Source organism: Schistocerca gregaria, chromosome 6, assembly GCF_023897955.1.
Source record: "Schistocerca gregaria isolate iqSchGreg1 chromosome 6, iqSchGreg1.2, whole genome shotgun sequence".
NCBI lineage: Eukaryota > Metazoa > Arthropoda > Insecta > Orthoptera > Acrididae > Schistocerca > Schistocerca gregaria.
Window position 1 is genome coordinate 446,916,203 of NC_064925.1, and position 21,017 is coordinate 446,937,219.

The 21,017-nt window shown below is 41.0% G+C and overlaps 1 protein-coding gene across 2 annotated transcripts in view; it reads right to left on the bottom strand.

The window, feature by feature from the left end:
- Window positions 1–21,017, bottom strand: part of LOC126278016 (sister chromatid cohesion protein PDS5 homolog B-B) — a 192,439-nt gene that overhangs the window by 75,536 nt on the left and 95,886 nt on the right. For both annotated transcript variants that reach the window (XM_049977727.1, XM_049977726.1), the window contains exons 13-14: window positions 20,021–20,162; window positions 15,493–15,644 (exon numbers count right to left, since the gene is read on the bottom strand). In XM_049977727.1, coding sequence (XP_049833684.1) covers window positions 15,493–15,644; window positions 20,021–20,162 — 294 coding nt within the window. The remainder of the gene's footprint in view (window positions 1–15,492; window positions 15,645–20,020; window positions 20,163–21,017) is intronic.

Consider the following 21,017-nt stretch of genomic DNA (forward strand, 5'->3'; position numbering starts at 1 on the left):
GTGCGACAACTGTTGGACTCTGACCGTCGATTGAGTATCAGGATGGTTGCCAATGAACTGAACTTGTCGTCTACTGTTGTTTTTCGCATTGTTACTGAAGATTTAGCAATGAGGAAAGTGTGCGCCAAGCTCGTGCCCAAGGTGTTGTCAGACGACGAAAAGACCAACCGTGTGGAAATTTCAAGTGAACTTTTGCAACGTGTTGAAATTGAACCTGATTATTTGGACAACGTCATCACTGGTGATGAAACCTGGGTTTTTGAATACGACCCAGAAACAAAACGCCAAAGCTCTGAGTGGCACACTGATCAGTCCCCCAAGCCCAAAAAGGCAAGAATGAGCAAATCAAAAGTGAAAACAATGCTCATTGTCTTTTTCGACAGCAAAGGAGTGGTCCATAAGGATTTTGTTCCTCAAGGACAGACAGTTAACACTGCCTACTATGTGGATGTGCTGGAAAGACTCCGCAAAAGTGTCGTCAGAACGAGAAAGGACATCTCCGCTACCTGGCAACTCCATCACGACAATGCGCCTTGCCACAACGCGCTACGAGTCCGCGAGTTCCTGGCCAAACACCAGGTGCCAACGCTGCCCCACCCCCCCTATAGTCCTGACCTCGCCCCAGCTGACTTCTTTTTGTTTCCTAGGATTAAGTCAGCCCTGAAAGGAACCCGTTTTTCGTCCATAGACGAGATCCAATCCGCCGTGACGAAGACCTTGCGAGAGGTCCCAGAAGACGCCTTCCAGGGTGCGTACCGGTCATGGCAGAGTCGCTGGAAAAAATGTGAAGAGGCCCAAGGACAGTACTTTGAAGAATTTTAAGTGTTTGTGCAAATCTGTTCAATAAATTACTTTAAAAACAATAATTGCATTACTTTCGGAACGCACCCTGTATACAAGAGTGACGTACTTGAGGACAATATTATGGAAATGGAAGAGGATGTAGATGAAGATGAAATGGGAGATACGATACTGCGTGAAGAGTTTGACAGAGCACTGAAAGACCCGAGTCGAAATAAGGCCCCCGGAGTAGACAACATTCCATTGGAACTACTGACGGCCTTGGGAGAGCCAGTCCTGACAAAACTCTACCATCTGGTGAGCAAGATGTATGAGACAGGCGAAATACCCTCAGACTTCAAGAAGAATATAATAATTCCAATCCCAAAGAAAGCAGGTGTTGACAGATGTGAAAATTACCAAACTATCAGTTTAATAAGTCACAGCTGCAAAATACTAACGCGAATTCTTTACAGACGAATGGAAAAACTAGTAGATGCAGACCTCGGGGAGGATCAGTTTGGATTCCGTCGAAATGTTGGAACACGTGAGGCAATACTGACCTTACGACATATCTTAGAAGAAAGATTAAGAAAAGGCAAACCTACATTTCTAGCATTTGTAGACTTAGAGAAAGCTTTTGACAATGATGACTGGAATACTCTTTTTCAAATTCTGAAGGTGGCAGGGGTAAAATACAGCGAGCGAAAGGCTATTTACAATTTGTACAGATAGCAGATGGCAGTTATAAGAGTCAAGGGACATGACAGGGAAGCAGTGGTTGGGAAGGGAGTGAGACATGGTTGTAGCCTCTCCCCGGTGTTATTCAATCTGTATATTGAGCAAGCAGTAAAGGAAACAAAAGAAAAATTTGGAGTTGGTATTAAAATCCATGGAAAAGAGATAAAAACTTTGAGGTGCGCCGATTACATTGTAATTCTGTCAAAGACAGCAAAGGACTTGGAAGAGCAGTTGAACAGAATGGACAGTGTCTTGAAAGGAGGATATAAGATGAACATCAACAAAAGCAAAACGAGGATAATGGAATGTAGTCGAATTAAGTTGGGTGATGCTGAGGGAATTAGATTAGGAAATGAGACACTTAAAGTAGTAAAGGAGTTTTGCTATTTGGGGAGCTAAATAACTGATGATGCTCAAAGTAGGGAGGATATAAAATGTAGACTGGCAATGGGAAGGAAAGCGTTTCTGAAGAAGAGAAATTTGTTAACATCGAGTATAGATTTAAGTGTCAAGAAGTCATTTCTGAAAGTTTTTATATGGAGTGTAGCCTTGTATGGATGTGAAACATGGACGATAAATAGTTTGAACAAGAAGAGAATTGAAGCTTTTGAAATGTGGTGCTACAGAAGAATGCTGAAGATTAGATGGGTAGATCACATAACTAATGAGGAGGTATTGAATAGAATTGGGGAGAAGAGGAGTTCATGGCACAACTTGACAAGAAGAAGGGACCGGTTGGTAGGACATGTTCTGAGGCATCAAGGGATCACAAATTTAGCATTGGAGGGCAGCTTGGAGGGTAAAAATCGTAGAGAGAGACCAAGAGATGAATACATTAAATAGATTCAGAAGGATGTAGGTTGCAGTAAGTACTGGGAGATAAAGAAGCTTGCACAGGATAGAGTACCATGGAGAGCTGCATCAAACCAGTCTCAGGACTGAAGACCACCACAACAACATGTGGTTCACCCTTTACCTGCACTAACATTAAACTGATCGATACTCAATCTGGCCATAAACAGTAGGATATTTAATATCAAAGTAGTGTTGTGTGAGTGCAGCACAATGAGTAGGAGATGGGTACTGTCAGAAATTTTGTGATTAAGTTGTGCCCATTGCTATTTGTGGTGTGAAGTCATAAGTTGGGCAATACAGAGCTTGCAGGCACACAAAGTGAATGGTGATGTAAAACAACAATATGAAAGCAGTTAAGTCAGCTACAGTTATAGCGACAGGTCTCAAAACTGGCCCTATTTCCCATGATTAAGTGGTTTACTAATCCAGAAAGTTTCATTCTGGCCAATTGACACAAGTGTGGCTTGGCACATTTGCTCCCAACAGTCTGCGTTTACTGCGTGCTCATAAGCACGAACAGAATGAAATAACTGCTGTTGATGCAGTTCTGGAATCTTTAAATTTTCCTGCTGCAGATGCTAGCAGATGAAGCACTCTGACTGCAATTGCAGCAGTCATCTCATCTTAGGAGTCTACGTGGCATTCAGTGTGGGCATACTTGCACCTGTGCACATGATTGGAAAGAGAGCCACAAGATAATAAGCACTGGGAGGACTATATGGGGAGTGAGATACATATTGAGAGGGGAGTAGAGATGAAGTGGTGGGTTCTTTTAGTCGCAAAGGAGGAGGAGGAATCAGAGTTATTAGCAAATAGGAATAACTAGGTAGCAGAAGATGTAGTTTAAATAAAGGGAAATACAGTTGTTCTGGGAGTGAATGATTGGAATTTGGATCTTTGGCGAAACAGGTGGATGAAATGAAACAGTTTCCTGAAGCATGAGTGTGTGGGTGTGTGGGTGTGGTGTGTGTGTGTGTGTGTGTGTGTGTGTGTGTGTGTTTGGACTTTATGAATACTCACATTTTTAAAGGAATGAATGTGGATAAAATTGCTAAAATTGTTGCACACAGACGTTTAAGGAGAGAATGAGAGGCAACAGGAGAGAATATTTCAGGAGGAAGGCGAACCAGAAAGTGAGAGTGAAGAGAAAATGAAATTTGTTTTTGATGAGGGCAGTGAACTGAAACAATGTTGCAATCTGAATCTGTTGGATAGATTATGAAATATGCAGACTATAGGATTAGTGGTGAGTTACTAGATGAAGAGCAGTCCTTGGTGGATGAAGAGAAAGAGAACCATTCAGTCATCCAAACTCAAACACAAAGTGTTCCCATGAAAGCTTTGCTAGGGAGCGGAAGTGAGGTTTGCGGGAATTCACAGGCATGATATGAGTCAATGGCTATGCAGATGGAATTGTAGCCATGCTGGTACAAAGGGTACCAGGAAATTGACAAAAGCATTTAAGTAGCAAATTTCATTGCATATTTCAACACTGGGACAAGCAATCAAATTTAGATTTCTAGTCATTCTTGGGTTAAAGGTAGAATTGCTTTTTAGGGTAGAACTGATCAACAAATTTAAAAGGAAAACTGACTTTGCAAACAGTATATTTTGCTCTGATTTAAACAGGTATGTTCAGGAGGCTCCATTCGCTGACCAGGTAGATAAAAATCAGATGGAACTATCTTTAAGATGTATTCATTCAGAAACATGGTACGCTAAAGGAATATGGCTCAAGGGACAGCAGTGCTGGGTGGCAGGAGAAAATGATCTTTGACAAAGAGAAAGATATACAAGAATTTACAGATAGACAGTGTAAAGACCTAAGAAAGGTTCTGTGTACAGAAATAAAATGACAGGAGGTGTAAATGAAACATGGAGGATATGTTACAAAAGTTCCAAGGAACCAAGTACTTAATGCCATTAGACATTAATTGCAGGTACTGGAACATAAAGTTTACAGAAAAATCAAGAAAACGCACTGCCTTCCTCCACAAAGGAAAATGGTATCTATTTCAGGTGGATGAAGTTTTGGGAAGGGCTCTGTTACGTCAGGTTAATGATATTTTTATCCTGACTAAAAATTGGGAAGAGCAATCTAATTTGTTGAATGATGCAGTATCTGTTTTGCTCGGGGGGAGGAGGGGTGGGCGATGGGAGACTGAAGGAAAAAAGTGAAGCTTTTGGGATACATTACTGAGGGTATGATAGTACCAGATTCTGAGTAGCTGAAAGCTTATACTAATTTACAGCGACCATAAACCAAAAGCAATTGAAAGCAATGTTGGGCCTGTTTGATTTTGATTACAAATTTGTGAGTGAGCATTTATTTAATGATCCCTACGTACAGCAGCAGCTAAAGAGGAATGACACTTGAGTGTGGATCAAACTATGTGAAGAGCAGTTTGAAAGACTGAAGGAGGAACTACTCATCAGCAAAATACTATAGCATCCTGATGTCAATATACTATTTTGTATCTCTACAGACACATGTAGTGATGGACTGGGGGTGGAAGAGTGTCTTGGACAACTGTATCTGGTAGACAAATATTGTCAGCAACAGAAAGGAATTATAGTCAGTCCAAGTTGGAAGCCCTCACTGTCGTGTGTGTGTGTGTGTGTGTGTGTGTGTGTGTGTGTGTGTGTGTGTGTGTGTGTGCGCGCATGCGTGCGCATTTGGTGGAGGAGGGGAGGCGGCTTACAGTGTAACTTACTACTGTGTTCGCATGAACCTGATGGCTATGTCTGTGGTAGCATAGCATCAGGTTGCAACAGGAGAAGCTAGTTTACATGATTCTCTTTGAAAACATTAGGGAAACTGCAAGTCTAGGTCCCAGATGCAGAAGGGTCTACCTGGACAAAAATTATCTAATCTTTGTCAGTGAGGATGGGAACAGCAGACTGGCTTTCAGAGATGGTGCCCAAGATAGCTCAATAGGAGGAGGTGAAGCTGCTGGTCAACACACAGATATCAATTTGGATACCTAAGCTTCCTGAGGATGTTCCTCCAAAGATTCTATTTGTGAATGTGTGTGTGCAAAACCAGAAAGGCTTGACAGATGACTGGAGGGTAATCAACAAGAAGGTTGCATAGTTCTCACAAGTTACTGTAAGTGTTGCAGATAAACCTGAAACACAGTAAGGTGGCAACTGCTGCTTTGTTGCGCCTTCCAGGAAGACAGGAGGTGGACATGCCACTGATCCAGGAAGCCTATTTATACAAAAGGGACATATCAGGCCTACCGCGAACTGGAGGTAAGCTAATAATAATATATAATTAAAAAAAAATAAAATAAAAAAAAAAACCTCATTTGTGTCAAGAATGGAATTTCATTCAGACCGATGGCAAAAACTTCTGTTCCAGGGACTTAGTGACCATAAGGATGAAACAGCATGAGGCAGGATGCACGAGGGAATTTGTATTGGTCTACTTACAAGGGCAGTGCTCATCCTCCCCAGAAAGTGAAAAGACTTGTGGATAGATGCTTGCAGTTGAATGAACAACTGTTGGATAGTCCTGATGCCAATGCCCGCAACCTGGTGTGAGGAAGGAGTGACATCAACAGCAGAGGTGAGTGTCTGCTGGAATACCTACAAGAAAACAATATAAACATCTAGAATAGGGCTAGGGAACCTACCATCAGGAACAAAAGAAGGGAACAAATAACTGACAACTTCTGGGTCCATCTTAATGGGCAGTTACATCAAAAAAATTCACATGCAGATGGAGCCATTCTTAACTGAGATCTGTATCAAGTTTGCAGTTGAAATGAGCATTAAACAGACCATGGATTATAGGAATCCTAGGAAAGCAAACTGGGACTCACATACGAAAGTCCTGAACTCTTACTTAAAGGAAGTCAAAATTTTGATATGAAATTCAATAGATTTAAAGGAAGTGGCAGGTAAAGTGACTTCTGTCATTATGACCTCATACTTAGAAAACAGTACGATCACAATACGTGCAAAAACAGTACGATCACCAATACATTCACATACAGAATTGTATCTTGGTGTTGCAACGTCTAGGGATTTTGAACGAAGCAGACAATAAGACTGCAACTCTGTATGAAGGAAAGGTCAAAGAGCAAAGCATAGGGAGTCCCTTACCAAATATGACCTTGCTATAAAGCAAGCGAAACCATCATCCTGGAAGGTATTCTGTGAGGAGACTGAAGGTACAATTGTCAGAGCCACCAGACTTCACAAAACCCTGTCAAGAATAGCAACTAGTACAGGAGGCGTTCTATAAAAGGAGGGTGGAGGGTATACAAGGGCAGAGTATGAGACAATGGATATGCTTCTCAAGACTCTTCCCTCAATGCACTATAGCAGAGAGCACACACATACATTCAATCACTGTGAGGCACTGGCTTACAGGTAACAAACAGGACAACTGGGAACCTGCTAGAAAATGAAATTACTTCATGAAAATCCAGTGGGCAGTGGGATTATTACAAGTGTCACCAAGCTCAGACAGAAGCTTTCTGGCTCTGCTGCCATAAGCAGGAGATAAATTCATCAGACTTCCATACAGACTGTTCAGAGCCATTCTAATAGCACGAGTTATTCCTAATACTTGGAGGACAGTGAAGGTTGTTTTCACTCCGAAGCTAAGGAGAATAGACCATGCCAAGGATAAGGATATGAGACCAATCAGTCTGTCCTCCTTTCTTCTACACACATCAAAAAAAGTTTCGCATCAGCCCTGTACCCCGAACTCCTGAAGATAGAAGTTGACTGTGGATATTGTATCATAGACACAGTCCCTTTGTTTTTTCAGAAACGTCACTAAACCAGCCCAAAGATGTAAACAACCAAGCATGGGCATTGCCTATTAGACAGAGGGGGTCCGACAGCCAATCAGTTCCAGTCATTCCACCAGGAAGGAGGTACACAGCTCGTGTTGTCTGTAGTTCAACCATGCCTAGACAGTCAATACCGCAGTTCAACTGTGTCCGCAATATTAATTTGTGCCAGGAAGGGTTCTCAACAAAGGACGTGTCCAGGCATCTCGGAGTGAACCAAAGTGATGTTGTTCAGGCATGGAGAAGGTACAGAGAGATAGGAACTGTCAATGAAATGCCTCACTCGGGCCGCCCAAGGGCTACTACTGCAGTGGACAGCTGCTACCTATGGATTATGGCTCGGAAGAACCCTGACAGCAACGTCACCATGTTGAATAATGTTTTGATGCAGCCACAGGACGTCATGTAATAACTCAAACTGTGTGCAATAGGCTGCATGATATGCAACTTCACTCGAGGTTCTTCTTTGCAACCTCGTGATACAGATGGGACCAAAAACATGCCGAATGGACCGCTCAGGACTGGCATCACATTCTCTTCACCGATAAGTGTCACATATGCCTTCAACCACAATCGTCATCAGCAGCATATTGGCGAGGCATTCGTCTTCATGGGCGACAACTCGTGCCGCTATCGTGCACATCTTGTGAATGATTTCCTTCAGGATAATGACATCGCTTGACTAGAGTGGCTTGCATGTTCTCCAGACATGAACCCTATCGGACATGCCTCGGATATACTGAACAGGGCTATTTATGGACGACATGACCCACCAACCATTCTGAGGGATCTACGCCGAGTCGCCGCTGAGGAATGGGACAATCTGGACCAACAGTGCCATGATGAACTTGCGGATAGTATGCCACAACGAATGCAGGCACGCATCAATGCACGAGGAAGTGCTACTGGGTATTAGAGGTACCGGTGTGTACAGCAATCTGGACCAGGTTCTCTGAAGGTCTCGCTGTATGGTGGTACAACATGCAGTGTGTCATTTCCATGAGCAATAAAAAGGGCGGAAATGATGTTTATCTCTATTCCAATTTTCTGTACAGGTTCTGGAACTCTTGGAACCGAGGCAATGCAAACCTTTTTTTGGTGTGCTGATAATAGTAAACATTGTTACTGTACATGTTAGTAAAGCAGTTTACCTGAGGTTCCTCTACATGAAAAGCAACACACTTATCAATCAAGCAAATCAAAGCTCTGCTTGATGCTGAGGGGGCAGTAAGCAAAACAACCTCCGAATCCATGGGTAAAGCTGCAGAACCAAGGACAGAGCTGCAAAAGAGTATGGCATTAAGACCACTATATGAAGGTGGATTAATACCATGCTAAGTAAATGAAAGGTAGAAGCCACCATAGTGAATGAGAAAATGATGATGAACAGCACCAGAAGGTGTCCGCAAGGAGATGTTTTGTTTCTACTACTGTATCCGAATTTGCAAACATGGTGTTTTGCTATGATTTAAATAGGTACGTTCAGGAGGCTCCATTCGTTGACCAGGTAGATACAAATCAGATGGAACTATCTTTAAGATGTATTCATCTGGAAACAGGGTACGCTGAAGGAGTATGGCTCAAGGCACAACAGTGCTGGGTGGCAGGAGAAAATGATCATTGACAAAGAGAAAAATATATAAGAATTTACAGACAGACAGTGTAACGACCTAAGAAAGGTTGTGTGTAGAAATAAAATTACCTGTTTTGAGACAGGAGGTGTGGAACCTAGTGTTGAATAAATTCATTAAAGAGCTATATACCCGAGGTTACTTTTGCCTAAGGTATGATGATGGTGGTGGTCAAACAATGGTTCAGCGTGCACTGAACATTGTGTGAAACAGGTTTAGGAAGCATACATGGGACGTGTACTGGAATCTTATGCTCTTCAATGAAATTCTTGCAGTATGTAGTAAATTATCTGGGAGTATACCTGGATGCAAAACTAACAAGAACCCTCCACATGATGAATATATGTTCCATCGCAAATAATGCTCACAAGTGCACTAGAAGGGCCTGCAGGCAAAACTGGGGTATACGTCTCAGGAGCATGTACAGGATCTACACCACTGTTATACACTGAAGAGCCAAATAAATTGGGATACCTACCTAATATCATGTAGGGCCTGTGCGAGCACACAGAAGTGCTGCAACACGTCGTGGTGTGGACTCAGCTAATGTCTGAAGAAGTGCTGGAGGGAACTGACACCATCAATCCTGAAGGGCTATCCAAAAATCCCTGAGAGTACAAGGGGTTGGATGTCTTCTGAACAGCATGTTGCAAGGCATCCCAGATATACTTAACAATGTCCATGTCTGGGGAGTTTGATAGCCAGCGGAAGTGTTTAAACTCAGAAGACTGTTCCTGGAACCACTCTGTTCTGGACGTGTGGGAATTGCCCAAGTCCGTCAGAATGCACAATGGACATGAATGGATGCAGTTGATCAGACAGGATGCTTGTGTGCGTGTCACCTGTCAGAGTAATATCTAGACCTATTAGGGGTCTGTATCACTCCAACTGTGCATGCTCCTCACCCATAAAGTGCCTCCACCCGCTTGAACAGTCTCCTACTGACATGCAGGGTCCATGGATTCATGAGGCTGCCTTCGTACCCACGCACATCCATCCACTCGGTAAAATTTTAAACCAGGCAACATGTCTCCAGTCGTCAACAGTCCAACGTCTATGATGATGGGTCCAGCTTTGTGTCATGCAGCCATCAAGTGTACAAGAGTGGGCCTTCGGCCCTGAAAGCCCATTTCGATGATTTTTCATTGACTGGTTAGCATGCTGACACTTGTTGATGGTCCAGCACTGAAATCTGCAGCAATTTGTGGAAGGGTTGCACTTCTGTCACATTGAAACTCTTCAGTCGTTGTTGGTCCCGTTCTTGCAGAATCTTTTTCTAGCCACAGTGATGTCAGAGATTTTATGTTTTACTGGGTTTCTGAGATTCATCGTACACCCGTGAAATGGTCGTATGGGAAAATCCCCTCTTCATCGCTACCTCGGAGATGCTGTGTCCCATTGCTCATGTGCCAACTATAACACCACGTTCAAACTCACTTAAGTCTTGATAACCTGCCATTGTAGCAGCAGCAGTAACCAATCTAACAACTGCGCCAGACACTTGTTTTCTTATAGAGGCATTGCTGACCGCAGCATCTTATTCTGCCTTTTTACATATCTCTATATTTGCATGTGCATGCCTATACTAGTTTCTTTGGCGCTTCAATGTTAAGACCTATGGGGCTACAGTATGGTGGAATAAAGTAGAATAGAAAATTGTTGCTAAGGAGCTTGGAAAGGTGCAGACACTGGCCTGCCTAGCCACAAAAGGTGGAATTGGCATCATACCCAGAACTGGATGGAGACTATTCTGGTCATAACCCCACTACATCCTTGTGTTACAATGGAGACCGTGGCATGGGCATACACACAAAAAATTGAAAATCTTTGGAATTTCCAGAATCCCACAAAAATATAACGCATATGAAAAATATAGAAATGGTTAGGGAAGCTCACAGCTGCTTCAATAAACTTTTCAATGTAACAACTGGAAGTAGGTATCAGTGGAAGAATGAAACATGATATGGTTCTAGAGACCTAGTCTTGCTTACTGACCATTCAAAATCGAAGGTGCTGGGACTGGGGTATGCTGGGTACAGCATACACTAGAGACCACAGTCTCCCTAGGGAAACTGGCCACAGTTTTCCAGGCACAGATATTTGATATCAGAGTGTGTATGGACGAGAAGCTATTTATGTGCAAAAGGATCGTGTGTGTAATCCACATTCACTCTGGCACCCAAGCAGCCCTGAAGTATCTACCACCTCCTGCGATGTGATCAAAGATCATGCAAAATGCCATGAATACCTTGTGAGGTTAGAGGAACCATCACTAAGTTGACAGTAAAATTGAAACTATATAGCTGGATTGGTAGGCACCATGCAGAATAGAAGACAAGGATAAAGACAAAGAGAAAGATCAAACTCATGATAAGACGAATGACTGGCCATAAGAGCTTCAGGAAATGCCTGAAAACAATGGGTACAGAAAAAGAAGCTACCACGTGGAGATTGTGGCGAAGAGGATGAAATGGCACCACCGTCAATCTTCCAATGCAAAGCACTGGAGGCCAAAAGACACTGAATATTTGGAACATTAATTCCTGTAGAAATTGTGTTTAATAAAGACTAGACAAAGTTTGAGACCAAGTGTACTGACTACTAGATATAAAGAACTACTAGCAGTAGATTTGTTTGTCCCCTTACTAGTGTCATAAGGATTGTGTAGTTATACCTGTATTTTGGTGGTCTAAGATACACTTACAAAATCTGTCAAACTCTTATTCATCAAGAGAGCATATGCAAGGACTCTCATTGATAAATTGGAAAAGAATTATCTACCTTCAGTGGGCAAACAAGAGGCCTTAAAATCAGACTATGGATCCCAATTTGTGTCTTAAGTGGTTCAGGCAGTACATGAAGAGGAATGGTATAAGGTAAGTTAAAGTTTTGGCTCCTTCCCCACAAGGAACTATGGGCGAGAGAGTTATGAGGGAGCTGAATAGTGGATGCAGGGCTTACTGCCATCAAAAATATACTTCATGGGCTACCTACGTCCCTCCATTTGAGACGTCATGAGGCCGAAGTATTTTCTCTGCATAAGTTCACACTGGGTGTGAAATCTAGTAATTTCATAAATGAAGGGACTGCGTTCCCAGTTATTCATGAGCTAATTGCTGAAGAGAAGGAGAAAAGAGTGAAGGTTCAAATGAATAAAAGGGGAAGGAGAAAGTAAGAGATGGCACGACAATAGATTGAAACCTACTTTCTTTGAAACTGGGGATATAGTTTTGGTTAAGACCAAGAAATGGTCAATGAAATGACTCTGAAATAAAGAAATTCTGGCACATGTACCATGCGCCTTTTGAAATAATATAATAATCTCACAAAAGTGCATATTTGCTAGCATACCCAAAATCCAATAAGCAATTAGGTTCGAGGAACAACACTGATCTGAAGCGATATACAAAGGCAGGAAAAATGTGGTGTAGAGTGTGAGGAGAAGTAACAACTCCGATTTGAAACATTAGGCTGATCTCATACGAGAACTGGGTAATTCAAGTGGCAGCTGAGAGAACTTGAGGTGTTTTCTTTGGGACTGAGGTGTCAAAGAAGAATATATTTATATGTATGGTGGTTTCATTGTAATACAGTAAGTTTGTTCATTAGGAGGCATGAGGGGGATACTTGTTTAAGTGTGATGCAATGCAAAGTGTGCGAAGCAAAGCACACAAAGTAGAATTTGTAGCCACTTGTGGGTCGAGATACGATAGGGAGATGAGGATAATATGTTGGGAATAATTGACACAATTTTAAAAATGGGGTGCAATGGGGATGAAAATGGATGTAGACAAGATAAGTAAATGGTTAAAAATATGGGACTGAGCAGGGAAAGGAGATCATATTATAATAAGTAGTCATGCATCATATGAGAGATGTTTTGAACTGTGAATTTTACTGAAAAGAGCAAGTGGTCTAATGGTAACATACTGGATAAAAAATTGACGAACTGGAGCAAATGGGTTTTCTTACAACATTTAAGGTAATTAGATGTGATATCATCTGTTGCACCTACGTGATGACTTGTTGTCGCAATATGGGAGGTTGGATGAGTAAACCTAAAAAGATATGGTTATATCTGTTGATGAGATCGTGATAAGCTGAGTATGTATTTGCCGATCTGAAGACTCACTAATTTTTGTTTAATAGTAAATAATAAGACATTTTTGTTAACATTATTGTGATAATGATTAGCAGTTGGAAATTTATCTTGCTATCTTTTCTAAATTAAGGGAGGTTGAAATATTCCATAAGTTTTGTTGGAGGGGTTTTGAAAAGTATAGGCAGTTGTACTAGCTTGCTTTTAGATACAGGCAGTTGTATTAGCATGCTTTGCTTATTAGTTTCTTTTAAGAGAATTACACACTACCTGTGTGGTTAAGAGGATCATAAACATTAAATGTTTAGTGTGTAAGGAAAATATACAAATTGTACTAGCTATATTGCTTGAGAAATGTCTACCTGGGCCATGTGTTAGTGGGCTGATGAGGATCAAATACTAATACCATTTCTTTCTTTTCCTTGTTGTTTTTCGTGTTCTTGGAGTACTGGAAAGAACAAAACACTAAGGCTCAGTAACGAGCAAGCACTTACTACAAGGTTGAAGACATATTGAAATCAACCACAGACTTGTATGTGTGTGACAGAGCACTTTAATGTTTCTAGAACCAATGGATCTGTTATATCAATTTTGTCATGTTTTGTTAAATTTCATATGGTCACAAATCACCGACTAATTAAAGCATTAATGTACACTCCTGGAAATGGAAAAAAGAACACATTGACACCGGTGTGTCAGACCCACCATACTTGCTCCGGACACTGCGAGAGGGCTGTACAAGCAATGATCACACGCACGGCACAGCGGACACACCAGGAACCACGTTGTTGGCCGTCGAATGGCGCTAGCTGCACAGCATTTGTGCACCGCCGCCGTCAGTGTCAGCCAGTTTGCCGTGGCATACGGAGCTCCATTGCAGTCTTTAACACTGGTAGCATGCCGCGACAGCGTGGACGTGAACCGTATGTGCAGTTGACGGACTTTGAGCGAGGGCGTATAGTGGGCATGCGGGAGGCCGGGTGGACATACCGCCGAATTGCTCAACACGTGGGGCGTGAGGTTTCCACAGTACATCGATGTTGTCGCCAGTGGTCGGTGGAAGGTGCACGTGCCCGTCGACCTGGGACCAGACCGGAGCGACGCACGGATGCACGCCAAGACCGTAGGATCCTACGCAGTGCTGTAGGGGACCGCACCACCACTTCCCAGCAAATTAGGGACACTGTTGCTCCTGGGGTATCGGCGAGGACCATTCGCAACCGTCTCCATGAAGCTGGGCTACGGTCCCGCACACCGTTAGGCCGTCTTCCGCTCACACCCAAACATCGTGCAGCCCGCCTCCAGTGGTGTCGCGACAGGCGTGAATGGAGGGACGAATGGAGACGTGTCGTCTTCAGCGATGAGAGTCGCTTCTGCCTTGGTGCCAATGATGGTCGTATGCGTGTCTGGCGCCGTGCAGGTGAGCGCCACAATCAGGACTGCATACGACCGAGGCACACAGGGCCAACACCCGGCATCATGGTGTGGGGAGCAATCTCCTACACTGGCCGTACACCTCTGGTGATCGTCGAGGGGACACTGAATAGTGCACGGTACATCCAAACCGTCATCGAACCCATCGTTCTACCATTCCTAGACCGGCAAGGGAACTTGCTGTTCCAACAGGACAATTCACGTCTGCATGTATCCCGTGCCACCCAACGTGCTCTAGAAGGTGTAAGTCAACTACCATGGCCTGCAAGATCTCCGGATCTGTTCCCCATTGAGCATGTTTGGGACTGGATGAAGCGTCGTCTCACGCGGTCTGCACGTCCAGCACGAACGCTGGTCCAACTGAGGCGCCAGGTGGAAATGGCATGGCAAGCCGTTCCACAGGACTACATCCAGCATCTCTACAATCGTCTCCATGGGAGAATAGCAGCCTGCATTGCTGCGAAAGGTGGATATACACTGTACTAGTGCCGACATTGTGCATGCTCTGTTGCCTATGTGCCTGTGGTTCTGTCAGTGTGATCATGTGATGTATCTGACCCCAGGAATGTGTCAATAAAGTTTCCCCTTCCTGGGACAATGAATTCACGGTGTTCTTATTTCAATTTCCAGGAGTGTATATAAGAATGTGTGTTGTAGTACCTTCGAACTGATAAGTTTCGAGAGTGCCATTTGCTTTTGGGTGTCCTCTGTGTTCAAGTATTGAGACTGCAGTCTTCCAGATCTTACAGGCATGAAGAGTTCTGTTGGACTTCAGAATACATGGCCTATGAAGGTAACTGCCAGAAACTTTGTGATGAGGTTGTACTGATTATCTGTAAACAAATGTTGGATTTTTGTGTCGCCTACATGATGATACATTCCTCCAGTATAAGCATGTGGCTTTTGTGCTGTCTACATGTTACATTCCTCTGGCATAACCAATAAGCATGCTTATGTACTCTGACTTAGTGCGTCTGCTAAGGCATATTCCACAGATTAAATAATTACTCAGTGTACATTTTTATCGTCTTTATTAAAGGGTTTGAAAAATCTAGGATACAAAGGAATGACAGGTAATTAGAGAGAGAGAGAGAGAGAGAGAGAGAGAGAGAGAGAGAGAGAGAGAGAGAGAGAGAACACTTACCTCCAGTATTTCTGTGAATATGGAGTCCACATTATGAGTGAGATTAACATACAAGCATCGAATAGCTTGCTTTGCTTGTTTTGTTGTTCCCACCTCAGCAAATTTTTTACATACTGGTACAAGATCTCTGACAATGTCAGGAAACAGCTCTCCTGCAACACCCAAGATAGAGAAAATGAGATTTTAGCTTTCTAGCATTTTGTAGTATATAAGCATTTATTGTCTTCACACATATACTCCTACACTTAACTTCCATATGATACTGTCACAAAATGCACTCATCCCTCACTAACATGTGAATGAATAAGATTTACACCTTCTGTTCTTAAATGTTAATTTGCTCCACAGGAAGGTATAATTCATTTCAGAACAGATATATAACAAAAATTATAACAGTAAAGTTACAAACAAATATCAGAACTCATCATTATAGGCACTTAATTCTGTCTCCTTATGACTCTCCGAGCATACCATCTTAGTGACTTACTCGTCTTCCAGTTCCCAAAATAAAAGTGTCCCAGGAGGAATGGTCAATATTCAGGGATATGACAAGAACTATCATTCAAAGCAAAAAAGTCTAATAAACGTGAGTGCTAAAATGTAATCCTAAGAGCTATGAACTCTTCATCATCTTCAATCTGGTGAAGCAAATCTCTCCCACTGCAAGCTCTTTGCTTTTCACATTTTGGGAGGAGGTTCTATGGACCAAATTAAGAAAAAAAAAAAAAAAGTCTAGTATACATGAACTCTAAAATGGGCACATGAAGTGCTACTATGAGCATTTGTTCAGTAGATAAGAAGTGTTTCACAGCAGTGAAGATGAACATATGTTCATCTCTCTTAATGTATTCATTTTAGAGTCCATGTTTACTACAACTTTTTGCCTCGAACGGTCATTCCTGTCATAGCCCTGAATATTGTACCGTTCCTCCTGAGACACCACGTATACCTCATAAGGAAAAACAAATTCGTGGATTTTTTCCGGATTTCCTGGAAAATATACACACTATTTCCCAGGTGAAAATACACTTTTTCCATGTCAAGTGACAGTATACTTTCTCTCTTAACTGTAAAACTTATCAATTCCTTGAATGGTCAACGTTTTATACACAGGCCTAGAACTTCCCAGCACATTAGAAAATGATATCCAGAGAAAAATAAAAAGAGAAATTGGAAAAATCTTTGATGCAGCAATGTGCACACTGCATATTTTCATATCACAACACGCTGCATATTTTCATTTTATGAAAGCATACTTTGAAATCCACCAAACGCAGTATGTTCGTTTCCAAAAGATTGAAAATGAAATTGTGATGCCCTTTTGTAAGCTAATCATAGACCATGTCACGTGATCTTGCCAGCTGATGACAGCAGATATTCAGAGCATAGGATACGTGATTTAGTTAGCAAATAGCAACATCACTTTGGTAGCGCAAACACACAAATAGGAAAAGTTAATGGTTTCAATTAATATACATAGTGTAGGTACAAGAAAAACTAAGCTTTCACATATAATGTTGGTCTTTTTTTTGCATGTGTTACACTTTAAGATACTTCACACAAATGTGCCAGTAACATTTAAAATAATGATATAAATGTCTAGTCTTCTGGGCTTGAAACTCTTCTAGATGCCCAGTCCTCAAAGTGTTAAGTTTTAAATGAGAGTCAACTCTCTGTAATTTAAGAAATTCCTCACACATTCTCACATGTAACGTAATTCATCATGCGAAAAAGAAAATTTACTTTGAAAGTGATGCTTTTCAAACTACCATTCACAGTATTTTCCCAAGACCTGTTAAAAAAGGGTTCATTACGCAGTTGCCAGAGAGCGCCAGAAACCAGGCGTTACTAGGCATGTACAGCTATGACAATGTAAAAAGCCCGTTCATGGGTATAAAGCATTAAGAGATCTTACATTATGTCATAAAAGAAACTGAAAATCTGAGGATACTCCAAGAGCACTGGAACTTCATAAACCATACTAAAATGCTTAATTTGGCTTGAAGTGCACATTCGTACATCCAGATTCACAATGAAGTAGCCTCAACCTGATACTAAGTTTTTCAGTGTGGTTTACAGGATGTAAATTTTCATCGAGTATCTGCACTGCACTGCACTGCACTGCACTGCACTGCACTGCACTGCACTGCACTATCTCACATTTGGTTCTTTATTATGACATAATGCCATACGTAAGTGGCAGAAGGTGAAAATGTGCCCTTAAAATTCAGAAAACAGTTGGAGCTGGCCAATGCTGTGGAATGAAACACTTCGTTTCAAATAAACATACGGCCTCAGCGAGAAAGATTGATAAAATCCAAATTTCTTTATCAAACCAACAACAATAACTTCATTGTTCTGCAAAGCGATTAATACTAACTGCCAAAAATGTGGAAATAAAATACAACCGGAAAGGAAACTAATAATATATTTCAGCATTCCATAATTATGTGAATGTATTTTAATTCACCTGATAGCTCCCGGCCACAGAAATTCATTTTGTTTTCATTTTATGTGCGAGCTGTAAACAAAGGGGAAACAGCAAAAGCATTAAACGTAGACAAGGATCACGAGGAGACTACTCCATACCCACAATAACTCAGACTTCTCTGCGCAGGCCAGAATCTGAGCATGCCAGAAATTTTTTTCGGTTAGCGTTGGCTTTCTGCTGCCACTGCTGATGCAGCTAACAGCCACACTTAAGCAGCTGAAGCGGTGCTGCTCATACGTGACTCAACTGCACATGCACCCGCTGGCAACTGCTCAAATGAACTTAATGTAAACAGTTGTGATGTCTCGCTCATTGTAAGCAGTTTGTTGTGGTCTTCGTCCTAAGCACTTTGGCACATTTTGCTGTTGTCAGACACTTGTGTGTGCATGGTGCTGTGTTGTAAATGGTGCATTTCCCTTGCAACTGAAGTTTTAGTTTGGTTAATTTTCTTTCATTTATGCTTTATTGTTGCAATATTATCATTCTGCAGTAGCGGGATATGGTAATATTCTTTAACAGAGTATCAATGGTTACCAGTCAAAATTACAAAAATTTAGGTGAAAACTAAAACAATAAAAAGCTCCCTGGTCTTTCCCAGACTTCCCGTTTGTCCTGGGGCATATACATTCTGCATTTGGCACAGCAGCTGCATGTCACTTTATTAAAACTACCAGTTTTTGGATAAGCCACAGACTGAAAGTGGTAGTCTTCATAAAGTGGCATATCTATGACAACAAATTATGATTTTTCAAAGCTGTAAATCACCACCACCTTAAAATAAAATAATTTTCCCACAGTTATTTTCTATTTTGATGGTTTTTAACCCTATGACCTCTCCATGTGTGGCTGTTCAGGAAAGTGGAAACAGATTCATAATGTTTGCAATTTTGTGTAAACATTCAAAGACTTCCAACAATGAACATTACACATGTCAAGAAACGGTAGATAGAATGAGTGGAACTAGTACACAGGCATCTGTTTGGTCAAAAGATAAACTGTATAATAATAATAATAATAATAATAATAATAAAGCTGACGAAAGAGGTTCTCTTTAAGTAGATCAACTATCTCAGTGTGTCCCTAAAAAGTGAACAAGCAAGCATATCTGTCACTATGATGCTATCTTTTTCAGTAGTATTTTCAGTTGTTAGTATTCCTCCTCAATCTCAATCAATTAAAGTTAAATATGTGATAGATTAAAATAAGCAATATTACTACCGTAACACAAAGACATTTGCTATTGAGTAGCTACTTTGAGTCAGTTATTTGTTACGGCATAATCTTCTGGGGAAATTCAGCAAATGTCACTAGGCTCCTAGTATTACAAAAGAAAGTAACTAGAAACATGTGTGTTGCAAAAAAATGGGAATCCTGTCGACCACTGTTAAAAAATTTAAAAATACTATCTATTCCCTCACTTTACTTATATGAGATGGTGGTGTTCCTATATAGAAATCAACATACACTAGACACTTTCCGTTTTGACCACAACTACAGCGCTCACCACAGAGATAACTTCAAACTTCCAACACATCGTTTAAAACTTTATACCCAAATGCCAGAGTATATGGGGTTTAAAATTTTCAATAAAATAAAAGGCAGTAATATATTTAAAATGGAGATTGGTTCAGTGAAAAGCCTGCTCTTTACTCTTCTGGTGGAAAAGTGTTGTTATTCTGTCAATGAATTCATTGAGGACAGCTTCACAATCTGAACACAGGGATTGTATTACATGTATTATTTTATGTACATGTGTAGCTGTAGCTTAGAAACGTAAAATATAATGTAAACTTTTGTATTTCTCTTAAAAAAAGTGAAAAAAGTTTCTTTTGTAAACCTTGACATGTCTCCTGTACATCAAATCAAATGATTTGAAAATTGTATGTAATGAGATGAATAAGCCACATGACATAATATAACATAACTACCATGTACTCAAAAGCATGGTGCAGTACTTGCAAGAATGAATTCTGAATCATACACACTACTCCGAGTCAAATCACACATATATGATGTCTTAACTCAAATGTGACTTACCTATAGGCTTGTATCGTCCAAGGAATGTAAGAACAGAAAGTACTAGCGGTGCCACTGTCTCGTCCTCCATGTCGAGGAATGACACTAGATGTGTGATAACATCTTCGTGTAAGAAGTGTGATGGGAAGACAAATGATAAGATCTGAAAACAGAAAAAGCTGAATATTTAAGAAGAATAAAACTGCACAAAATGTAATTTATACATGCAATTAACATTAAGAGTAAAATAAAAAAAACTGTCAATCAATATGACACAATATTTATTACCCTGATCCTTTCTGGGATCAAGTGGTGACTGGTTTGAAGTCTATAATTACTTCCTCCTTTTCACCAAACTCTTCACTGCAGATTAGCAATTACACCCAATGTCCTCAATTACTTTTTGGACAGATTCCAGTCTTTTGTCTTCTACTATGGTTTTTATCATCTATGACTCCCTCTCATACCAAGAAAGTTATTCCTGATGTTTCAACAGAGTTATCATCTGTATTCTCCACATCAATGCTAGCTTCTCTTAACTGTGCAGCGCTTGTATTTTAACATTGTTAGAAGAAATAAAAAAAAACATAAATTGCTATTTAAAAAATTGTAAAAGAAACTGACAAAGAGATCATGTCTTGCTAAATGAAATCTACTAGTATCAAATATGTGCTTTTTTTGAGGATGAAATTTCTGAGAATGTAAGTCCGGAACATAATAATGTGTGAAAGTGGGAAAACCACAAGAAAAGAGGTGAAAATTAAGAGGTCCAACAAGATAAGCACTGTGCAATTTCTCTCCAGAATCAGCAGGCAAAGAAAGGAATATGTGGAAAACAAAGACTAGAAGGGGCAGGATGTAACTGTTTACTGTATATTGTTAAATAAGATGAGTAAGGAACAAATATTAAATGTTTCTACCACATCTAAATGCAGTAGAAACATATTAAGAAATCTGGAAGTGTAATAGGTTGGAAAGGTGGGGGTAGAGATCAGAAGTATGAGGGAAGGTAGACTGC